The following is an 18,984-nucleotide window of genomic DNA, read 5'->3' as shown; positions in this document are numbered from 1 at the left end:
CAGGGTTGATACCTGCACTGACACCTCTGCACGTTTCCCCATGTGACAGCAGGTCAGACACACCCAGCCAGGGCTGAGCCCTTCACCTGGATCTACGAACCCTGCTCTCACCTTGTTCCCTCTGTCTTGGAAATATTCTCTGGCCAGAAGTGGGCTGCAAATAGTCAAACAGAAGACTAATTCACTTTTCTGCTTTTTCTCCCCCCAGACATAATTTCATTATAATTAAATTACCTTACCCAAATGAATGAAAATACAAGCCACAGATCATATTTCACACTGAATTTTTCCACAACCCATTTTAATAAAATTCCTCTCTTTGCTGTTCAAGGTCCTCTAGAAGGAACCACATGCACTGTGTGAGCCTAACTTTACTCAAAGGATTAATTGAAGAACATGATGGAAGGAAGGGGAGAGTGTGAGTAAAATAACTCGTTTATATTTGTATACTCAAATGTCAGTTCATTACCAAAGTTAGAAACCAGCTGATGCAGAAAACTCATTATGGCCTCATTTAGAATGCTTATTTCTTGAGAGAGAGAAAAGAATTGCCTTGCTGAGCTTACTTTTCCAACACAAATATGCCACGTTTTACAGTATGCTTTGGGATGTGAATTAAAGTTTTCTTTAGGGCACAGTACATTTAATACTTGGTTTATCTGCATTTATTTAAATCCCAAAGCAGTGAGGACTGTCACTACTCTCTGTTCTCAACACTTCTGTTGATACTTAAGTGCCGTTATTTGTATTGTTTTTACAAGTTTTGGTTATTTATATGACAGCATATAAATCAGACAAAATGACGCGGTTGGGGAAGTCATGTCTACAGTCCTTTGAACAAAAGTTCACTTTTCTGGTGATTTTAGTGCTCGTAACTGTGTCCGGTTAGCAGTTAGGTGACCTGGATCTCGGCACAACCAGGGCACAGTCAGCTCTGTCTGGGGGTGAGACAGTGAGCAGTGCCTGGGACAGCCCCGTGTGCCTCCTCTGCTGGCCAGCAGGCTCTGGCTGTGCTAGCTCGGGCACTCGTGTCACAGAGCTCTGCAGAAATCAGGCCAGTCACCAGGAGGTTCTGTACAAATCCCCAGGTAGTTTGCAGCATCCCCTTTGCCTCACAGCAAACAGCAAAGGTGTAATTTGAGTGGTTTAACTCAGATGGAAACTCTGCAAGTAAAACAACCCACAGATTTGAAATAACTCAGGCTAATAGGGAGAGTCAAATGGTAATAGCAACCGCGTTGTGGTTGGGACACAGTCCTGGCTGCAAAGCCCATGTGTAGGAAAGGCAGGATGTGTTGCTTGGTATTGCTTGCTTGATTTCCCTAGCACTGACAGCATGTCATCCATGTAATGCTTCTATGCCATTAGAAAACACTGTGTGAATCAAGAGAAATTTTGAAGAAATTAAAAAATAGTATAATTAAAAAAGAAAAAAGAAGTGCTGTTGCCAGAGAAACTGGACAAGTTTTGTATTAAATTCTGCAGGTGAGATTTTATTGCCAGTGGGCCAGACTTTGTAGGCACTTTGAGTTGTACATTCCCATACAGCAAATCCCGTGGGTATGCTCTTCTTGTGAAATGAAGTCTGGAGCTCAGACGACTAAGAGATGTGGATGTTCCCGGGAATCGGTGTGTGCCTCTCCCCCTTTCCCCGGTGCTGGTGTCCCGGTTGTGTCATTCCCTTCCATCACCCTGCGCCTGCAGCTGCGCAAGCTCCAGAGAAAGCCAAGCGCCTGCTTGTTATTCACATGCGTGCTCACCAACTCATTCTAGAAATGAATTTTTGTAACTTTATCGATTTTCCTGAAATCTGGCTACTCCTATTTTCCACTTCGTGTAAAATTTCTTCGGCAGATACTGCATCCTTCAAAAAACATCTGCGGCTTTGTTCCCTTTCCGTTACTTCACACACCTCGCGTGGTAGGAGGAGTAGGAACATCCATGAGCAGGTCCCCGGGCACTCAGGTCACGGACTGGGAGCCGAATGCCGCCCTCGCTGTGCCGTCGGCAGGTCCGCACTGGCGGTACCGGTGCTGCCCCGCGGGGAGGCGAGGCCGGTGTGCAGCGGCTCGCCGGAGGCGCCGCGCCCGCAACTCCTCGCCCCGCCCCCGGCCCCGGCCTGGCGCCCTGGCGGGTGCCCCGCGGAGGCGGCGCCTTTAAGGCGGCGGCCATGACTTGGGCGGGCCGTGTGTGGCGGGCGCGTCACGGGCCGGGCGGGGCCGCTCCCGGTGTCAGTCGGAGCCGCCGCGCAGCGCCCGCTGCCGCCGGGGGGGTGGGGGCCGCGGGCTCCGCCGCTCCGCCGCAGCCGGGAGCCATGCGCCGCTTTAGTTGCTCGGAGGTAGGTTTTTCTGCCCTGCTTTCCCCGCCCCCAGCCCGAGCTGACAATGCGGTGCGGGGCGAGCGGGCTCGGGGCGCACCCGGAGCGCTGTCACAGCCGCGGGAAGGGAAGGGCAGGGCAGCCCCCGCACGGCGCCCCCGAACCCGGCGCTGCGCGGGGAGGGCGGGCGGTGTCGCCTGCAGTCACCTCAGGTGAACCGAGAAGTGATTGAGGGAACGCGTGGAGTTGTTCGGTCACCGCTGCAGGAAGAACATCTTCTCGATGAGTTTGTTACTGTGCTCGAGGTGCCTTACATGCTGCTAGATAATTAATAAAGGGTCTTTTTTATTTTCTTTCAACAGCAGCATTAATTGCTATTCTCTATTTTTGCAAAGTTTTAGCTGAAGAGCGCGATTTTTCCCTGTTCTGTACTTCCTTGAGCTTGTGATATTTCACTGGCATCCATTAATGCTACAGCAAGAACATCCTGAGTCCTTGGTCAGTTCTCTGGAGCTCTCTGAAATATAAATTGCTTACTTGGAGAACAGAAAGAAAAGGCTTGGGTCATTTCTGCATGTTCTATGGAGTAGTGGAAAAAGCGATGTGGTGAAAGTACTCCAGCACACCGTAAGGAGGGAAACAAGCTGGATTTTCTCCTGTGTCCTTCATGTGCTCCTTTCCTATTTGGAATTTCCTATACCATACCTATAGAAGAAGCTAGTGCAGGGAAGGATGGTCTTACGGATAAGATACTGATTTAGGCCTCAGGAGTTTGATGCTCAATTAGTAATTTTGCTTACCCTTTTTAAGTGTGAAATGTGCATAAGTAACGGTGCTCATCTGTATTCCAGAGTCCCCATTTGTAAAACAAGGCTATGGATTTCCAAGCCTCTCTAAGGATAAGATCATGTGTTTGTTTGGACCCTTTGTATCGCAGAATGACTGAAGGCCCATTAGGCTCTCTTGATACATAGCTATATATTGTAGGTCAATCTCCTTGTACATGAATATATAATTTGATAAAAATTGTAACACTTTTAAAAAGGGATCAAATGTAGTGTTAGCTTCTTTGATTTTCAGGCAATAAATATTTCTTGTATTTGAAACACAGGTCAGCTTTTTTCTAGTTCATTAGCTCCTATCAGCTTTGCCAAGCTCCTGAGGAAATCAGTCTTGGATAGCACCATTTCTCTCAGGTGAAAGCTTGCTTGTGTCCCTGTAAAATGCCTGTTCCTGTTACATTTTGTTGCTCTTGTCATACTGGCAACAATTAAACGCTACTTTTTTTCCTTCTCTATTGATCAGTTTCTGAAGTAAAAGAAGCCTCTACCCTCCCCATGCTAATTGTTGACATGGAAAACAAAGAAAATGGCTCTCTGGATGTCAAAAAGTAAGTGAATTCATAGCATTCATTTTATGTAAACAGCACACAGATTTTGAATGTAGTTTTTCTTTGACTTAATGTGGTTGGCAATTGTAGGCATCTCCATCTTTGCTCATTTCAAACCTTCCCTGTTCTCAATTATTTTTATTGTATTTCAGCTTTGAAACAGAAGAGTCTAGGGCATTGACTTGCTTAAAAGTGGTATGCAGAAGGACTGTATAGCAATGGAAAGATGTAGACGCTACTAACTAAAGTTAGGGGTATACCTTTCTCCGTTGATTTTTTTCCTTTCAATTACAAACTAAAGTGGTAGCACTGTAACCAATATTCAACATCTGCTCACCTGTCTGCTAATGGCTTTTGCAGAACCAATGCCTTATGGAGAGAAGTATCCTGTGTGGAAATCTGCTTTCTGTCTCATTCACACAAATGCCCTTCTCTGCTGACAGTCTGTCTGTCCAGGGCTGAGAAGTAGCAGCAGCAGTGTCAGTTCTCTTCTGAAACAGATACTTTAAGCTGTTTGTTGGAGAAGGCTAAACTGCTGCATTTTTACTTCAAGACCTAGAGTGGGAATAAGACAGAGATATGGTGTGCACTGCTCTACTGTTTTCTTTTGTGTGGTAAACTACAGGTTTAAGGCATAGCTACTTCTTAGTAGGCAGTTACTTATCCTGAAAGATATGGACTAGCGATTCTGAACGAAGGCATGATCTGAGAAGTGAAGTTCTGTGTGGAAAAATCTGGCCTTGCTGCTTTTATTAAAAGACAAAAAAAGAAAGCAAACCACAAAGAAAGCTGCTAGAGTGAGTTCGTAGTCTGTCCTCTCAAACTGCAACATTTCTGTACAGCTGCACCTCATTCTTCTCCTTCAGATCCCTTTTATGTAAGCTGTCCGTGAAAACGTGACAATGCTCAGGCTACCAGGCACTAGAGTAATATAAATAATAATAATAATGGTCACTTCAGGATGCTGATAGAACACCTGATTATGACACAGTATCAAAAGATCTGATGGCAGCCATTAAAATCAGCATCCTGCCCTTTCACTTGAGATGCTGGCTACACCACACCAACATAAAGAGCATTTTCCTATTCAGTGACTATGAATTGATTATCGTGTATGTTCCTCAGAAGCCACCTTCAGTTGAAAGTCTGGCTTCTACTATGGATACTCTGGTGGGAAGAGAAGGGAGGCAGTTGAAGCAAGGACTGTTCACATTTAATAATTTTCCCCAAGGCTTGGATGGTAAAGTCTCAAATACTGATTGCTGTGGGAGCTTTTTAGAATGCATGGGAATTGTAATTAAACTGAGCAGGAGCTGTGGTTTCTAGATGAATGTGTAGAGAATGTTTGTATGCATATCTACAAAGGAAGTATTTGACACTTGGTTATAAATAGCTTGGATGAAATCTGTTTGTTCTCAGCTGTATCTTTTCAGACCTTGCTGCTTCTGCCACATGATGGCAATAGAGGCACAGGGACACTGGTGAAAAGCAGACAAGTCTAATCTTTATTCATTGTCAGTGCATCTAGTATCTCATTTCAAAGCCTAAAATGCCAGTCCTCTTAAGATTTTACAGCATCCAGGATGTCAGGCATAAAGCAGCTAAGCTATGGATGTCATATATTCCCTTTTCTTGTCTAAAGAATAGACCCATGCCAACAGCAGGGCAAGGAGGAGACTAATAAAGTCTAGAAGCCAAATGAGCATCTGGTTGGGTAGATGGGTTAAAATCCAGCCAGCCTCCAGCAGTCTGCCACATGCCTTCCAGTCTGCTGCAGCTGTAGCTGTGGAAATTGACTCCACTTGAGGTCCAGCATGATGCTATTCCTTGAGGCAGGAACTTGCAATTACTTCCTGCGATTAGTTAATGCCTGACATAGAGCTCCTGAAGTCATTGCAGTTGAGCCCAGGATAGGGCTGGACCAAGATGTAGTTCCCTAGTGATAAAAGAAGAGCTACAAAAACCTCTAATGCATGTGGGCTGATACACAACTGTGGGAAAGAGGGTTTGAGACTATATTTAACTTGAAATTAAATTGTTTGGAGAAGTAAGCAAATTACAGCTAGGAGGTATTTTTATGGATTGAACCTTTTATTTGCTGTTTAGGAAGGATTAAATTCAGTATCTTTTAGGATTTTTCTTAATACTGAGTTGTTGGGGTTTTGTTTGTTTATCTTTAATTTTAAGTAGAAGTTGAGTTATTGGAAGTGATAGTCTATGTCTTAGGGAAAATGCAAAGATGTAAATGTAATTCTTCAAATGCTGCCTGTATAAATATATGTAGATTTTGTGTGGCGCTTTTCATATTTTACTTCTTAGGCCTCAGAATGTACACAACACCAAAAAATCTTAATTGAAAGGCATTCTTTGGTTTAAAAAAATAAAAAGGATAAAAGTGCAGCTTTGTAGAAAGTATTGCTTTCTACAGAATCACAATCAGTGAAGCAATTCACAAAGTAAGTCATTATGGCATGAGCAAAAGTAAGAAACTCTGGTCCTTTGTTCATGGCTCTGAGTGTGATAAATGAAAGGAACTGCTTTTAGAATGCCAAGTGCAGCATAGGTTGTGGACAAGTCCCTACGGTCGGATTTTGTTGCCATATTGACAGTTACACTTCAAGAGTTAGGGAAGAGGCAAAGAACATGGTTTTCATTAGTCCTCCTTCCCAGCGTTCAGATAGTTGTAGAAATTGGGATGTTGGGAGGCTCTATGTCATTTCGTTTGGCTGTTTTGAAAAACGGTTAGCCCTTGATTCACCCAATTGTTTTGCTGAAAGTCCAGGCGAGGCAGAGGTGGCGACAGCTGGAGAAGAAAAATTTGGAGGACAGAACAAAAATAGTGTCAGCAGAGTATAATCTGTTTCTTTTCCAGCTGGTGCTGTTGAAATCAAAGTCCTGCCTCTAAGCTTCAGACCTGAAATGGACAAGATTCTGATATCTGCCTTGATCTGTACATTTTTGGTATTTCTTCATTAGTGTTATGGTTAAGCATGCAGAACTGTGGAAAATACTTCATGAACTTCAGGACTTCTAGTTGGACAAACACATTAAAGAAGCTCTTTGATATCTTGCTTCTCAGCCTCATAAATCACAATAGGAAAGGCAATCAAGCTCTCTTGGTGTCTTTTTTACCAAGAAATTTCAGATACACAAACGTTATCTTTGTGATATGTTGAATACAGTTTGAGGAAAAGAAATGCAGGATAAGGATAGTAATGTGAATCTTTGGTTGGTTTTGCTACTGTGGAAAACAACTGCCTTTAACAGATGTTTTCTCAGATTCATTGCTGTTTTAAAAGTCCACAGATTTTTCCAAAGATGAGTCTAAAAACAGTTTTGTTTTGTTTGGGGGTTTGTTTGTGTTTTATTTGTTGTTTGTTGTTGTTCTTTTAGAAGGTAAAGATGGTTACCAGTAATCTCTAGCCATGTTACAAGGAAACACAGACTCATCTGGGAAAAGAACAATCTCTGTACAATTCTTTAGGTACTTGGTAGCTGAAAACAAGCTAAAAGCTTGAAAGATAGGAATTTGGTACCTCAGTTATGGCAGTCTTCATTCTCCAACAGCAAAGTCTGCAAACTTGTAGGAAGATCTTGACGTATTACCTTTGACCAATGTGAAGATTCATATATTTTTTCTTTTCTGAAGGGAAAGGTACCTCAGTTGTCCCCAGCATTAGGTCTTTGAAATGGAAAAGAACAGGAATGGCAGTTCTGTATCAGGGCAGGGGGAGGTATGTCAAACAATACTTTTCCTGAAGATACAAGGAAGGAGGGGATGTACGTGGGGTGTGCACAAAGAAGCAGCAGATGTTCTGCATGCATTTAGTGATTACTTGTCTGGATTTGCACTTTGCAGTTCAATAGAGAACGGGAGACCTCCAGATCCTGCTGACTGGGCTGTTACCGATGTTGTGAATTATTTCAGAACAGCTGGATTTGAAGAACAAGCCAATGCTTTTCAAGAACAGGTAAATCTGTTATCAAACACCTTCTGACTAACACCAGTTTCTCATGTTGCACGTTTTTGCCATATATATAACATTAAATGGGAGTGAAAATCTCACCTTGATGGGGAAATTTGAGTCTGTTATTGGGTGACAATCTGTAGGTCTGTGATCTCTGAGTAATAATATTGTTCTACAAGTTATGGATAAGGGGTTGGAGATTGTTTAAAATAGTCATTAGAAAGGTGAGAAATCTAAACAAATTTTGTAGCTTGACCTCAGTCTCCCTATACCCACTCAGTTTCACTGTCTTGAATAGTGAATAGTAACTCCCTTCTTTCTTAGTGTATTGTGCAAATACACTTGTATTTATAAACTTAGGACTCCTAAGCAATAAGTTGTTTTTGAAGGCCTAGAGTGAAAAAAGGGCTGCTGTGTTACACTGAACTTTCCAGTACAAGTGAACATGGAAAGCATAAGTTGACAGGGGAGCAGTGTGTTTGTAGGACTCAGTCTGAGAAAGAGTGTGGGTGTTTCTGGGCATTGTAACTGCTGATGGTAATGGATGGCTCTTTTGGTAGATTTGATCAGCAAAGAACTTAAACAGTCGGATGGTCCCTTGTAACTCACCTGCTAGCACACTGTTAAAGGTGTGTTGGTGGAGCAGAGTAGAGAAGTTGGCTTGCTTGGCCTACAGCCCGCCTCTTCCATAGAGGAGTAACTTACATCTTCGGATTGTCAGTTCAGCAGCTTCCCTGATAAGTCTGTAGGTTTGAATGGGACTACCAGCAAATTAGTCACCAACATTTGTACTTAGTTATCAAAACAGATGGCTTGACCTTCCAAGGCAGTGGGCTAGTGCAAGTTATTGGCAGCTTTGCAGGGACACTGCATCTCATATGAAATAACGCTGTTGGTCAGGTTAATGTTGCTGACCTTCAACACCATGTCTGCGAAATCCCATCTGATTGTAATTGATGAATATAATGAATTATCTAAATTTAGCTCTTTCGTTTTGGAGTTAAAAAGCCTGCTATTGGATGATTCTCTGGCAGGTTGCAGAGGAAGGCTCTTTCTGCAATTGCTACTGATTTTTAAGAATTTGAAGATGGATAGAGAGACCAAAAAAGAAAATGTTAAATGTATCCACTCCTTAATACCAGCATCCATGTCTCCTCAACAGCCCTGGAAATGTGGCTTAAAAACCACACAGGCCAAGTACTTGTGTCCTCTGGGAGGTTTTTCCTTATACTGACAGATACCTCTGACTTTCATCAAATATCTTAACCTCTCTGCACCTCAGCTGCCCGTCAATAACACTGCAATAATTACTACTGATCTTGCAGCAGCAAGGTGAGGTGAACTCATGAGTTTTAGCAAAGCAATTTGAACAGCCTTATGCAAAGCAGCATAGAAGTAGAGTATAAAGGTTTTAATAGTATTCTGCAGTGAGGGCAAGTGGTTTCAGTAGAGTAACTGAGGACTCTGCTAGGATAACTATAAGCAGAAATGTGGCTGTGATTCTGCTGCCAACTTCACTTTATGCTAAAGCCTTGGAGAGAGAGGCAGACAGCTGCCACCAGGTTGTGGGCAGGAGCTGTGGGATGGACAATCACAGCCGAAGTGATTGGCAGTTCTTTGCCCCTCCTTTCCTTTAGCAGCACAAGGAGCAGTGAGCGCCTGGTTCTACATGCCAGCTCTGCCAGCCTATTCCCTGTCTGCACCTGAAACAGCCCCATAAACAACCCTGTCCCTAACTTCTTACTAGTGGTGATGTTCAGTTTCTTCTACACTATTTACTAGCCACTAACTTTAGCTCTGTCTTCTTACGGTATCTGTTATCAGGATTTTCCAGGTATGGCAGTGCAGAGAAGTTCCCTTTGAACCCCGGCCATCCTCTGGCTATAGACCACCAGTCATGCAGCTGAAGTTCTGGCCATCTCTATTTTCCTCTACCATTTGCAGTTTGCGTGGGCCCCAGAAACCCAGTTTCATTTGATCCGCTACTGCCCCGAATATGTACTGGAAGAGGAATGAGGTTGTAAGTCATAAAGGAAAGTATTCAGTGTCACCTTATGACACTGGGAAATCGTTTTCAACTGAACTGCTTCAGTAGAGGTAGCACAATGGTTTCCTTACAAAACATCCATAGCCCAGAATGTAGTCATGGCTTCTGCTATTTTGTTCAGCTTTTACACAGCAGTAACTGAGTCCATACGTTCTTTTGATGAATCTGTGTATGTCTGGACTCGTCTAAAACAAGTGACTCAAAAAATTTTAAGACCTGAATTTGTCTTATAATATTTTAAGGAAGATGAGAAGACATTTTAAGGACCACAGAATGTTTTATAAAAACTGTATTGTAAGTGCTGGTAATAAGTGATGATTGTGTGATGGTTATACATTATTCCTTCTTGGAGTTCCACTGATGTCAGCAAATCAAAAGAGCTCATTGATGAAAACAGATTCAACTGAAAGATATTGCCCAATAATAAAAAACTGTAATAGCAGCAAGCAAATCAGACAAGCCAAGAAGTCTGGGACACAGGATACCTCAAGAGGGAGGAACACCAGGTGCAGGATGAGAGTGTGAACACCTGAAGCTGTTTGCAAAGTCTCAAGACATACTAGTGCTATACCCTTTGTTATTGTCCATGTGCCTTCTTAAACATTAGTATTGCAATAGCCAGATAAGCCCAAGAACCCAGTGCTAGTTTAGTGTCCTCACTGCAATCCCTTACCAGAAGGAAAACTAGGGTTTGATACTAGCTTGTGTCCACTGCTGCTTCCTACCAGAGCCATGGCATGGAGGAGCATGTGAGCATGCTGGCTGCTGTGTGTTTGTGTTGGCTGTACTGTAAAACCTTGCAGTTCTCAGTCACTTCAAGAAAGGGCAGAAAGAGTGGCGGGAGGACCTTGACCAGTCCTCTGGTTATTTACTGAAGACAGTACTCAACTGCTGTTCAGGTCATCCTGGCACAGTGGGGAATTACTGTTAGCTATAGTTGTGCAGAGAGGTCTCTGAAGGTAGCATTAAAAAGGCGTACTGAAAGCTGGCATTGAAGTTGCATCCTGAAAAAAAATCCAGAAAATAGAGAAAGTAGCAGAGAAGAAACCAGAGAAGTCGCCAAAGCATACAAAATCTTACCTGGTGCCAAAAAAATGGAGTGACAATTCTGCAGAAGCATGTTTATGTGGAAAACTTAAAGGAAGTGGAAGAGGTAAAGCTTACAATAGACACAAAAGTATGAAATGCTTGAACTCTGAATACCCATTTCTACACAGATGTGTTTAAAGAATCAATTTCCTATTCAATGAAAGGCTTAGTACTTACCAGCATTTTTAGAAATCACGGGGAACCCTGTGGAAGAAGAACAGGAAGGAATAGATGCATTTTTCCTATTCTTGGAGTTTCTCCTGTTCCAGGTACTGGATTTACTTCTTGGGATCCTACCAAGCTGGAGGCTGTGCTTCCTCCATAGCATCGTTGAACAGCATCAGAAAAGGCAACTTCAGATCGGTCATAGCAATGAGCAAAGTACTCACTGGTGTCAAAATTCCCACAGAATTGTGACGAATGGAAAAGAGAGGATAGAAACTGGGTTTAACCATTAACATTCTCAACAGTAATTGGAAAGAGACCTGCTATAATTGGGTAAAAAAGTTATTGGAAACTTTTTATTCTTTTAGAAATACTGTTATTTTGTGCTCCTGAGGGATTAACGGTCCTATGTATCCTGGGGATACTTTAAAGAAATTACACTTTCAGCTGATCTTTGACCATATTGTGGTTTGTCCATGTATTTTGTATTTATCAAGTTTATCAAATCATAAGAGAGATCAGTCTGGACAAATTCATGCTGAACTGTAATATGTCTTCCTCTTTTCATCTTGAGTTGTAATCAAGAATGGGACCTCTAACAGTTCCAAGACAACATTTAATATTCCTAAGGAACATGCTGCAGTTTGATAAATTGATGTGTGTGTTTACAGTACTTATAAAAATACTAAATTTTGGCAATATATTAAAGGACAACAGCAATATAGCAGCATTTGAATTCATTGTTGACTATTGATAACAAATTCAACAGTTAATAGTGAGGTATTTTTAGTTAAAAGTGAAAAAACCAGAATGCAACAGCAGAGTGAAATCCGGTGCAGGAGAATGTCAGAAAAGGCTATATAGTACTTTGAGCTGTGATGCCCTTTGGAGGTCTGGCTGTTTTATGAAATCCATGCATTGTTGTGTAGCTGTAGCTCCTGTTCCTGCAGTGTGACTGAACTAGGAAAGTGTGATGAAAAAGATGGTCCTGTGTCTAAAAGGGAGGGGGGAGTTGAGAGATTTGGATTCCTTCTTTTCCTTTATCGCCTTTGAAAAATAATTTAGAGGTAGTTTTCAAACCTATGACAAGGTTTTGAGATGGGAAAAGGCCTCAAATTGTATAGGATTTTTAACCTAAGCAGATCAGAAAGTCAAGGTCTGAGAGAAAAAAAATGCCACCACATCTGTGATTTACAAAAGGTATTTAAGCGGGAAAGCGTAAGGGTTGTTGACACCTAAGCTGGCAAGTTGCTGCTTTTCTCCTCCTCCTCCATTGTTAATGGAAGAAGAAAAGTTCCCTCAGAGTGTCAGTCTCTAGTTAGGCCCCTCTAAAATTTCTGATGGCAAGAATCTTCTACTTGTTTTCCCCCACAGGATACATGGGAAGGTTGGCATTTTAATGAAGGCACCTGAAGTTATTACAGATACTGTCTAGTCTAAACTTGCATATTGCTTTCAATAGTAATTCTGAAATGCGCTTCGTAAGCTGCCTTCTTGAAAGTATCCTTTCCTTAATGGCTGATAATTAGGCAACCTCCGCTTGTACCTATTAATTTGAAAGAGATTTACAAGGAGAGAATTTTGAAATTAGGCTCATTTGAATTTTGTGCTTGACTAAATAGTATTTATGCCTTAGTCAGCTCAGGTGAACACTTGAAAAGCAGACAGCAGAATTCAGCAGCTATAAACATGCTTTCAGGAAAATAAAGGCTGCTATTTCTTTTCTCACTGATCCTCTGTAGTAGTCTTTTATTGCATGACTGTTCTCATCTGTTAGATTTGTACATTTGTCTTTATCAACTCTTTAATTCTTCTTATAGGAAATTGATGGCAAATCATTACTGTTGATGACAAGAAATGATGTACTGACTGGACTTTCATTAAAACTGGGGCCTGCGCTGAAAATCTATGAATATCACGTAAAACCTCTACAGACACAACATCTAAAGAACAACTCTTTGTAGTGAATTGTCTAATTGGGGTCATGTTGTGCCTCAAAGGAAAAATAAGCAATTTGGTTTCATGTGATGGAACTTTGTAAAGAGAGAATATATCTATTAAGAGTTTAAACCAAATTACTATATATATATCCTATTGGATAGAGTTGGTAATATCCTATCTACTGAGTGTGAACTGAGAGAGGTGGTGTGTATTTTTTATGTAGTACATAATGATTTTCTCTTTTAGGAAGTGTCAATGAGCATGTTGAGATAGCTACATCACTGTATCCAGAACAAAAGGGAGGTATGTCATTCTCATTTTTGAGCCAGACATGGTTTTGATTTCATTAATTAAAATACCAAAAAACTAAACAAACCCCAAATAAAGTTTACATGCATCTTTAGGAGAGAGAAACCAGTTAAAGTAGGTTTTGGTTTAAACTGAAGACCTACTAAAATTATTACTGCTTATAATTTTAGAATGGGACTGACACTTGCCAAGTCACCCTTTTTTGCAGAGGGTCCTATTTTGACCTTATTAAGGTTTACTTGTGGTATGCTGCAATGTTTAAAGCTGTACATACAACTAACAACTCCTTCGATAGCAGAAGGCGTTGCTGACAGGTGAAACTGGTTTGTGTATTTTTGCTGTTCTTTAAATTTTCAGCTTGTTTTCACCTGTTTTTAATAGTAGTCATATGTAAAATATAGTTGGTTTTTAAAGGTTTGTGTTGCATTGCAAACAAAAAAGCTTCATTTTACTCCTTTTTTAATTTATGATTGTTTTCTAACATTATGCAGAAATTTGTAAAAAGTGAAATTCTGCACATTTTTAATACTGTCTGTCTTTGGTGTTGTAATGATCGGGGGGTTTTAATGCTTTACTTAACAGTTTGAATATTGTTTTAAGAACTGAAAGAAGCTGTCTCATCATCATACATCTCTGTTAAAAGAGAGTCTTGTTCAATCTGTTTGTACCAGTTCCTTATTTGATAGGTTGCTTGCTATATCCCAATAAAACATTGCTTATGTTTGAATTCAGTTTACTTTACAGATCTTTTACTTTCTTTCTTTCTTTCTTGTGGTATATCAGAGCTCCTGTTTTTCTCCATTTTCCTATTAAAAAGGTACCAAAACCTACTTAATATTCTATGTTCTTGTGATTACTTTTAACATCACTTATCATGGTATTTAAAGATTTAATTATTTTTGCTTTTTCTTATCTGGTGTTACATACTGATGAAGGAGAAGCCCTGGTCACAGTTCACCAGTGACACCTTCCCTTGTCCCTGTGTGGAGCTATCAGTGGTGCAGAGCTGCTGTGCTGGCCCTGGTACACAGGGTGATGTGATCTCCCCCAAAATGTTTGGGAGACACCCCATGGATGGTGCTTAGCCCTGTCTGGGCTCACCATGATCTCTGACCCAGAGAACTTTGTGGTGACCCCTGAAATTGGGATGTGGGATGGCTTTAGTGAGGCTGAGCAAAGGAGCCAGAAGTAGGAAATAAGCATGAGAGTGTGGTAAAGTGGAAATGATGGGGGGGGGGGTGGTGGAAGGGGTGGCTGCTGCTTTCTGCCAAGTGGAGAAAGGATTTAGGGAGAGAAAGGAGAAGCTCCTGTAGTGTCCTGCTTAGGTGGTGGCCTTGTCTTCACTCTGACTTGACCAAGTGCAAGGTGGCTGTTCATGCTCCAGTGCTCAGAGGGTTGCTTATGGTTTCTGGTGTTGAGATTTGAGAAGGGATAAACCCATGTTAATAGCTATGCCATAGGTAAAGTTCATGGTATATGCTATAATACATCAAGTATGTACAGCAGCTTGCTTTCTTGTATACTCTCTAACCTTAGCATGGTACAATGTATTTACTTGGAATTTGAGGCAATAGGATGGAGATGTATTCACCACATCCTTTTCTGTGCCTTGTACTGTGCTTACTTCAGCTGTTAGCAGCAGGTTTGTAAGTCATGGTCTGAATTCTGCTTATGATTTTATTTATAGTTTGGTCATGTCCAGAAGTACCTACTGGAAGCAGAGTAATGGAAGACTAGATTCAAACAGAGATCATCATCGCTTCCTTGGGGAGTTTTGAGCTATAGTCTGTATCAGGCTAATTTTGGGCAATGGAAAAATTATATATGAAACTCCTAAATATTTTAATATAGAATTAAGTACTTTTATAAAAAGGATTGTAAAAGGCTGCGTGTAGCAGTCTGGACATGCCTACCAGCCTTCTATTTGTAGAATTATTTTTGGATGAGGATACATAGTGCTGCGTTACTGAAGGATTGATTAATTGAACATTCTCTTTTTCTCCATTTGTGTGTTTGGTGTGGGATTCACATACTTTGTGGATCTATGGATGACACAGAATTAAAAGTAAAACAAATTTGTTTTACGAGGGAGTACAAATCTCTGCTGTGCAGACGTGAGAATGCATTTGATGATTATTGAGCACAGTGATTTCTTTTAATGAGCTAGTGAATTGCATTCAGAAACATCCAGATTGTATTCCCATTTTGCTCAGCACCACTAACTGAGTCATACAAGTAAAGGTCTAACAGAAAGCTTCCTGCAAGTGCAAAAGGGAATTTGTAGGATGTTGTTCAAAACTGTGACAATTTTTTTACTATTCCTGATCTGTATTGTAGGTTCTTACTGTTCTCTTTGTGTGAGTGACCATTCTGGTTTTGTCTCTTACATTTTCCTTGCTGTTTCTGGGAGAACAGAAAAATCTTTTTAAAAGAGACTGGAGCGTTTGAAAGAGGAAATCAAAGCCAGATTATTTTTAGCTACGATTCCTCTTGCAGAAAACACAGCTGCTGTTGAGATGAGGAAGCGACTGATAGGCATTACTGGATACCATGTCACTACTGCAGTTCTGAGTCGTAGAGCTATGCAGGAAACCAATTTATAACATGCCCTTAAATGTGCCTGCAGGCAGCTGAGTCCCTCTCCCTTAAAAAGCCCTCCCTGTGCTTTGGGTGATAGTTAAGCTGCCAGTGTCGGACTGCTGAGCTGATACTGGGTGTGAGCCTGACGATGGTCTTTGCTTTCACACTGAACCAGATTTAGGGTCTGCCCTCCTTCTCCTAGAGGAAGCTTTAAGGAGCAAAGCAGCTGTGAGCTCCTTGCCCTGCTGCTGATCAGCATAAAACTTTACTGTCCTTCCTCTTACCCTTTGCATAATACCAGTAGTGCATATCTATCAGAATCTTTCATACACTTTGAAAAATTATTTGAAAGCATTACTGTGTGCCTTTTCTGATCCAATGCTTGTGAAATACATATTAGTATTGTTCAGCAGCTCTGGTCAGTCTCCTCTCAAGTTGTAAATACACAATGCATAGTATATTCTCTTTGTATCCAAACATGGTGTGAAGTACCACAAAAAGCGAACAGATAAGGAAGCTGTCAGCAATGTATGGGGTCTGTGGCTGTGCCTTTCTCCAGATCACTTTCTCAGCCCAGAGAAAATTGTTCTGACTACATCTCCCATCCCTACATGTTATTGTTCCAAATTTGTTCTAATGTGTTGCACTTTACCAACTTGTAGAAAATCCTTTGGTCTTACAATTATAGGACAAAATTTGGCCACTGTAATGAAGGGAGTAGCTACCCATGCATCACTCCTGGTCAGAAAAGGCTCAGGCAAAATGTCTTGTTAGGCCCTCACTGTCAGTGACTACTTGCTAAATGAACTCTTCTCTCTTCTCACTGCTTGTGTTCAAATACTACCAAATTATTTATGTCTTACTTCTTTTATAAATCAGCATTTAATTATCTGTTATCTTCAACACTCTTCTTTCTACTACCACACTTAAGCTAGCTTTAAAATCAGAGGGTCTTGCTTTTTCTGGAGGAAGCTACAAATTGATTTCTCATTTTTTAATGGCAGTGTTGTCTAAAATTTGAAGGCTGAATCTAAGACCAGAAAAACCTTACCTCACTTTGTCTCCATTCTAGTTCTTTACTCCCAAGTCAGAACAGCAGTTCCTTCCCTTCCAAGAATGGCTTTTGGCCCAGAAGTCGTGGGAAATTAAATGACTGTTGCTGTGCATGTGAACAGTGTAACTATCACTGGCTCAGGAAGCAGCAATATGAGCAGAGCTGTATGGAGAAAGGTCTCCTCTACCCTCTCCTTTACTTCAGGGAAAATTTACACAGGGAATGGGTTGGCTTCTGCTTCATCTAATGAGATGACTTGGTGCTTTGGGATGTCAGCCAAGAGAGCTCATTCATGTGCCATTCCATCACACCTGAGGTCTCCATTCACCTTCACCTCTGTGTTGCTCAGTTTGTACAGCAACTTCCCCAGAGGAGGTGCAGTGTCCATTGGAAGAATGGGTAGACTCATTTAATAAATAGCTTTTATTCCTTTTGGGAAAGGCTGTCTTCTTTTTAATATGATACTGTAGCAAGGTCATTAAATTATTTTTTGCTTAGTCCCTGTAATTAGGGAATTGATTTAGTGATGTTCATTTGGATTCCAGATGTGTATTCAACTCCCAGAGTAACATTGGTTGGTAGTCACTGTAAATTTAGGGAATACAGCTGTAACCTCAAACACCTGGAGAGCCCAAGAGGAGCACCTTGAAGACTGTAAGTGGTCCTTATTGTTTGTGTGAGAGTTTTATTGCTGCTGGAGGCTGCTGGTTAGTACTGGAGACTATTATTTTATTTATATGCTGCACTCATGAGGATCTTTGTTAAAGGAGCAGTCAGCTGTTAGAACTGCTGTATCATCAGCTGATCTGCTGATAAGGCGCAACAGCAAATGTCATTGGCAGGCTTGCACTCATCTCAAGATGTCTCTTCCTCTTTTTGGTTGATTGCTATAATCCAGCTGCCCCTCTATAAACACTCTGCAGTACTTGGTATGTTGAGGATGCCTCTGTCTTTGTAGCAGCTAAATTGTATCAAAAAAGTGAGGGAATGCTCATCATTTGCAACAGTCTTTGATTCAAGGGTAATGTTGCTTTGTGTTGTCCCAATGGATGGCAGGAAGTAGAGCATAAACAACTTGCAGCTGAGTTTGTTCCCAAGCTGGTAGCAAAGCCATAGGGAGAGAAGTGTGGAAGTGAGTGTGCCCCAGCAACCCTGTTTCACAAGGACTGATCCCTTCAGTATAAATATCACATGCTGCTTTGCCTGGGCTTTTCCACCTGGAAATATCTGTCTAAAACATTTGAAAACATTGTGGGAGTACAATGCCATTCAAACTTGAACTCTTGTCTTTTTCAGACAGATGTCTATGTTAATGGGGGAATTCATGCCTAATGCCACCTTTGAGAAGTGGCAGAACCTTCCCACAGTACTCAGGCATTCTGACTTCTGTTGTTACATTTCTCTCTGTACAAAGATTTCTCTACCCCCTTATTAATTTGAGTCCCTCCAGTATTGCTTGGTTTGGACTTTTGTTTTAGTAAGGACTAACCCCAGCTCCTGTTGTTTATTGATTGCTATGGATCAGTCATACATCAGCTGATCTAGTGTTATTTATGCATGTTTTATGAATATGTGTGTGTATGCAAACATTCATGTACAAATGTGTCTTTTCTTTCTCAGTTGCTATGAATGGTAAGGTTCCATCTCAGAATCAGAAAAGAGTTTATATTGAAGCTGAGATGTGAGTTGACATTTTTGATCCTATAGCTGGAGACATTTAATAAAGTTTCCTTTATAGATACAGCTGTGCATTTCCCAGGAGGAAGATCATTGGCTGTTGTTTATATACTAATAGTGGAATTCTAAATTCAGAAGTATTTATATTCAGAGTTCTAGGCAGAAATGGTTTTTTGGTCACTTTAAAGTAGTTCAGTTCAATGAACGATAAGGATTATGTATTCCTGATAAAAGCAACATTAAATTTAAAAAAGAAAAAGACAGCTTTAAAGAAGCGGGGTGGTGGGGGGGGAGTAGTTGGAACAGTTAACAAAAGCTGACATGTTTAAATGTATGTTGGAAAGCAGGTAGCCTGAATATATATTGAATAATACAGTCAGGGAAGACAGATCACTTGTGCTGACCCTGACAGTGATATTTGCTCTCTGGTTTACCTAGTGCATTTTA

At 41.1% G+C, this 18,984-nt stretch overlaps 2 protein-coding genes across 3 annotated transcripts in view; both read left to right on the top strand.

Annotated features, from left to right (window-relative positions):
- Positions 1-2,218: 2,218 nt before the first annotated feature.
- SAMD13 (sterile alpha motif domain containing 13) lies at positions 2,219-12,940 on the top strand. Its single transcript, XM_071565793.1, has 4 exons — positions 2,219-2,338; positions 3,623-3,707; positions 7,567-7,678; positions 12,797-12,940. The coding sequence occupies exons 2-4, from the start codon at positions 3,655-3,657 to the stop codon at positions 12,938-12,940; spliced, it is 309 nt and encodes a 102-aa protein (XP_071421894.1). The 5' UTR covers positions 2,219-2,338; positions 3,623-3,654.
- The window catches only part of DNASE2B (deoxyribonuclease 2 beta), a 33,369-nt gene continuing 21,972 nt past the window's right edge, over positions 7,588-18,984 (top strand). The window contains exon 1 of one of the 2 annotated variants that reach the window (XM_071565789.1): positions 7,588-7,678. In XM_071565789.1, the coding sequence (XP_071421890.1) occupies positions 7,662-7,678 (17 nt within the window). In that variant the 5' untranslated portion in view covers positions 7,588-7,661. Of the gene's footprint in view, positions 7,679-13,162; positions 13,221-18,984 lie in introns of those variants that run through there. The other variant, XM_071565790.1, reaches the window with a different exon arrangement.

Source organism: Pithys albifrons, chromosome 10 (genome assembly GCF_047495875.1).
Source record: "Pithys albifrons albifrons isolate INPA30051 chromosome 10, PitAlb_v1, whole genome shotgun sequence".
Taxonomy (NCBI): Eukaryota; Metazoa; Chordata; class Aves; order Passeriformes; family Thamnophilidae; genus Pithys; species Pithys albifrons.
The sequence above is the reverse complement of the archived record's forward strand: the minus strand, read 5'-3'. Positions and strand labels throughout refer to the sequence as shown.